This window comes from Cephus cinctus, unplaced genomic scaffold, assembly GCF_000341935.2.
Source record: "Cephus cinctus unplaced genomic scaffold, Ccin1 Ccin1_scaffold0193, whole genome shotgun sequence".
Lineage (NCBI taxonomy): Eukaryota > Metazoa > Arthropoda > Insecta > Hymenoptera > Cephidae > Cephus > Cephus cinctus.
In genome coordinates, this window is record NW_014332914.1 from 3659 (window position 1) to 7977 (window position 4319).

At 44.0% G+C, this 4319-nt stretch overlaps 1 protein-coding gene across 1 annotated transcript; it reads right to left on the minus strand.

Moving 5' to 3' along the window:
* Positions 1-517: 517 nt before the first annotated feature.
* On the minus strand, positions 518-2652 carry LOC112493920. The gene has a single exon (XM_025082040.1). The coding sequence runs from the start codon at positions 1121-1123 to the stop codon at positions 518-520; it is 606 nt and encodes a 201-aa protein (XP_024937808.1). The 5' UTR covers positions 1124-2652.
* Between the last annotated feature and the right edge of the window lie 1667 nt (positions 2653-4319).

A 4319-nucleotide genomic window follows, 5' to 3' on the forward strand; every position in this document is an offset into this window, starting at 1 on the left:
CACTAGCCTGCGCTATGAAGTTAGGGACAAAAGTTCTGGAAAAATTCCTGGAGGATTGCATCAGCGATGCTGCGCAATTCTGCGAGATAACGTTCGAGGTCAAACGGACTGAGGGCTGACGTCCGAAACCTGCACGCACGTGTACGGGTCCGTCGAAGCTTCTGGAAGGCTTACCGCGGTGGGGGGCAAGGGGCTGTCTCAAAACGTCGAGCGAGAGGACCGCCGGCTCTGGGAGCGAACCTTCCCGACTTAGCATGGACACGAACCGTCGAAGCTTCCAGAATGTTCTAGAAGGTTCTCGATCGTGCGTAATTCCCGGAATCGAGCGTAAAATTCCCGGAATGTGACGCAAAATTCCCGGAATCGAGCGAAAATTCTTGAAATCGAGGGTTCTGATGGCGTCACTTTCAGAAATTGTAGAGCTCACGACGGCAACTTAGCACGGACACCCACCTTCGAAGGTTCTGGAGTGTCGGTATATGTCGGTTACAGGTCTCCTGGTCCAGAACTCCCAAACTTATACTACTGGTGGCCAATTAACTGGACCATGCAATCTAATCCAGCGCTCCGGAAAACGACGATGCAGCTCCGCCCGCACAATTAACGCAGTGTGTGCTCCTGCTCCGTCCTGCATCCACCACATATTTCTGCGGACCACTTCTGAAACGTTCCGCAGCATACCGTCAAGATGCTCCTCCAATAACGTGATGTACTTATGTCGATCTAAATTTCCCTCAATGAAATACGGCCCTATAAGACGATCACTGACGATGCCTGCCCAAACGTTAATTTTGCACTGGTGTTGAAGTGGGATGGGAATCGTCCAATTTGGATTCTCTGGTGCCCTTTTGCGGGTGTTTTGCCGATTCATTATTCCGTGGCTCGAAATAGTGCACTCATCTCCGAAGCAAACGGACCGAAAAAAATTGGGGTCTTCCTCAAGATTTGCCCTTGCCCATAAAGCATATGCGGAGCGAGTCGCTGGGTCATGCTCTAAAAGCTGCTGCTGAGGCTGGATTTTGTACGGAAAAATGACTTTGCGTACAATCAGCTGTACTATTTTACGATTCATTCCTACACAAAAAGTGTCGCAATAAGGGAAGACAGTTAGAAAAAACATCATTATTCAAGATAAAGAAAGATTTGGAAGTTTACAGATGACAAATTCAAACAAGAAACCGAATAAAACATCTTTAGCTGTACCAAATGGTTTAAACAATTTTCAAAAAGCGTTACGGTTGTCAGTTCGAGAGACTTCCACATACTTCTCACAATTTATAGTGAACGTACGTGCCCAAAAGTGTGATCGATACAAGAACAGTTCCAGAGCTACTTCTAATTGTGAAAATCAGAAGTAGAGACGAAATTACTACATGTATCATTGGCAATCCGGAAGCAAACGTTCATTGGATCGATTGCTCTTTTGCGTATGTATGTACTCTCCTAAAATAGTTGCAAAGACAAAAAATCCTCGAATCGTCGGTCGGGGTGTAATCATTTGGTGCAGTTAAAAATATTTATACATAAAAATATAAAGTACGTTCATTGAAACGTAGTGCTTCACGTGCGTAACGTCTTGCACTCTAGACTAGATTGTTTCGAAACTCTTCCAATATTTCTTCTCCTCGGGGCCGCTAACTGGCCTCACTCGAGGTCTTCTCGGGGCCTTTAAAATACCGTATCGTAGGATCGTACGTGGAGACTAACAAAAAGGTAAAAAAGACGAAATGAATATTTTCACGTACGAGTCCTAAAAAAATAACTAATAATGCGTACCGCATGAAGCTTTGACGAGAAGAAGTCGGCTCATTTAAGTGTATTAATCCATAATATCGGCTGGCCTGCAGATAATTATAATTTGCACGCACTAAAGCGGCATGCCTAAGCACGCGACGATGATCCATGATTGAAAACTGAGAATAAACCAGCTGAGTCTCGATAACAGTTTATCTTTTGTTTGTTTGTTGGAGCTGAATTTGTGCAGAAATTTACCTTCCGTACAAGCTTTCTTACAGTTTTTCGATTTATAACAACAAATAGGTTTACTTTAAGAGAGAAAAAGCAAAAAAATAAATTGTAAACGACCATAAAAAAATTGTGAATTACTCCATCGTTGTGAAATCTCAAAATGAGCATTTTTATGTCCGCTATATTGCTTGAGATTTACATAATGAATTTAACAAAAAAAATAGTTAATTATTTTTCGTCAAAAATTTCGATGTTTATAATTGGCTTAATGGAAAGGAGCGAAAACGATCACGTTTCCTGCAGTACTGATAATAGCATATTGAAGAGCAAGTAAAAGCGTATTACACCCTGCCGGTTTGATCTCTATTATGTTTTTCGCTCGACTATGTGCGTTTTGTTCCTTTTTCCTGAAATATTGTAATCGACTGAATGGAAAGGAGTGAAACTGATCACGTCTTCTAAAATACTGATAACAAGAGATCAAACTGTAATGAAAAACGTAAAAAACAGTGCCGGGTTGATCTCTATTTTATTGCTCATTTAACTGTATCTTTTTGCTCTGTTGTCTAAACATTTATAATCGATTGCATGGACCAGAGACCACGTCTCCGGTAGTTTGGGTAACGGGGCAGCAAACTACGAACAAAACCATTAAACAACACTGTCGGTTTGACCACCTAATTTGAAGAAACTTATTATTTTACTTTATTGATACATTGTAGTAGTCACAATAACTTGTTTTTATTAACAAAAATGTAATTCTACTAAGAAGAAATACTTTGTTCATTTTCTATACACACAAAAGTTTTCCCGGAAGTTTTTTTGCAACGGAAAACTGACATTATTTTTTACTTCAATCTTCATTTCATTTTGCTTCGCAACGCAATCGCATGAATACATCGCGTACGAATGCTTCAAATTATAGGTTACTCCTTGACTTCTCGTTTATTTCAGTTTTGACAGCTTACCGCTATAACCACGATTTTCGACAGTTAGGCGTTCAGCTGACTTACGATACTCACGACGCATGCGCGTTCGAATTGCCGGTCCAATTCCGCTTTTACGTGTGCCAGTCGTGCATTGCCTGGTAAAAGTAGCAATTTCGAATAGAGTTATCGCCATCAAAATGACCTCGAATCCATCGCCCCAAGGGTGTTCCGAATTCAGATTTTCATAAACTTGATGTATCCATAATAAAAATATAGTTTTCAAAAAATTTCGAGTTAAACATTTCTGTCCTTTAAAAAATATGCATTTCAGCGCCAAATCATTTGCGCCATTAAAGAGTGCTTGTAAAATCATTCAAGAAACATCTATTAGATGACCCGGAAAGACCGTGCAAGTACGTAAATAATAGGTGTCCACTTTATAATTGTCGCCCTGTATATATATTGTAACGCATTTCCTGGCCTACGTCCTATCTACGAACCCAACGTGGCGTTCCGCGGATCCCTTGGGCGCCAGGTGCATCCTTGCACCAGCCCGACTCGTCGGGCCTTTAATTTCTAATCCGCGGCACGTCAATTCTGGGAGTCTTCTCGACCGGATCTTCCCGCTAGCTCCTAATCCGACATGGTAGAGGGGAACGTGAGGGCGGCGAGTATCTACAGGAATCAGCCGGCTTCTTTGGTAATGACTAACACGGTGGGATTTAATTCCAACAAAGGCCCTTTATTTTGCCTAGGTAAACGAGTACAGTCGGGTGATGTATACGAGCGCGGCTCGATACAATTCTAATACACAACGCGGTCGCAGAGGTCATCTCTGTTGACGGTGGACGGTTCGAATCTGCAACCGCCAGGAAACGTGGCGAGGACCGCAGCCCCCCACTCCTCGTGCCAAGATGCACCGGTGGATGCGGCTGCATGACTTTGGGGCGGTCGCCTAAACTGCACTTACCGATTCTTCCGATGCACCGAACCTTTCTTCCTCGCCGCTCGGGTGGTGGTGGTTGGCAATTTTCCTCCTCGTCGGCCGTCTTCTCCCTCTGTCACTCTGAGTTCCGTAGAAGCGCCGACGTCGTCGATTGATCCAATTTTCCCGCCAGTCTCCGAGCGGCGCCGATCTTAGCCGAGCCCGCCCGATTTTCGGACTCGGCGGTGCCGGTTTCTCTCCCTGGCTTCCCCTTGCCCCGAACCTCCGTCGTCGTAGGCATTCTCTTGGCGGCTTTCGTCGGCGACACGGCTCTCCGTGCCCCTACGCTTTTATGTAACTGGCCGTCCCACGGACGCCACATTACAATATAACTTATAATTTATAATAACTAACGCATGTTCGTCAAGGATCGGTTACATCTGTTGTGGTCTTTGACCTTTGCTAATGGGAGTACTGAGGGGTGCTGAAGGGGGGGG

Excerpts from the sequence above, each read along its gene's own strand:
- LOC112493920 (XM_025082040.1), bottom strand. The coding sequence starts at position 1,123 with ATGATGTTTTTTCTAACTGTCTTCCCTTATTGCGACACTTTTTGTGTA.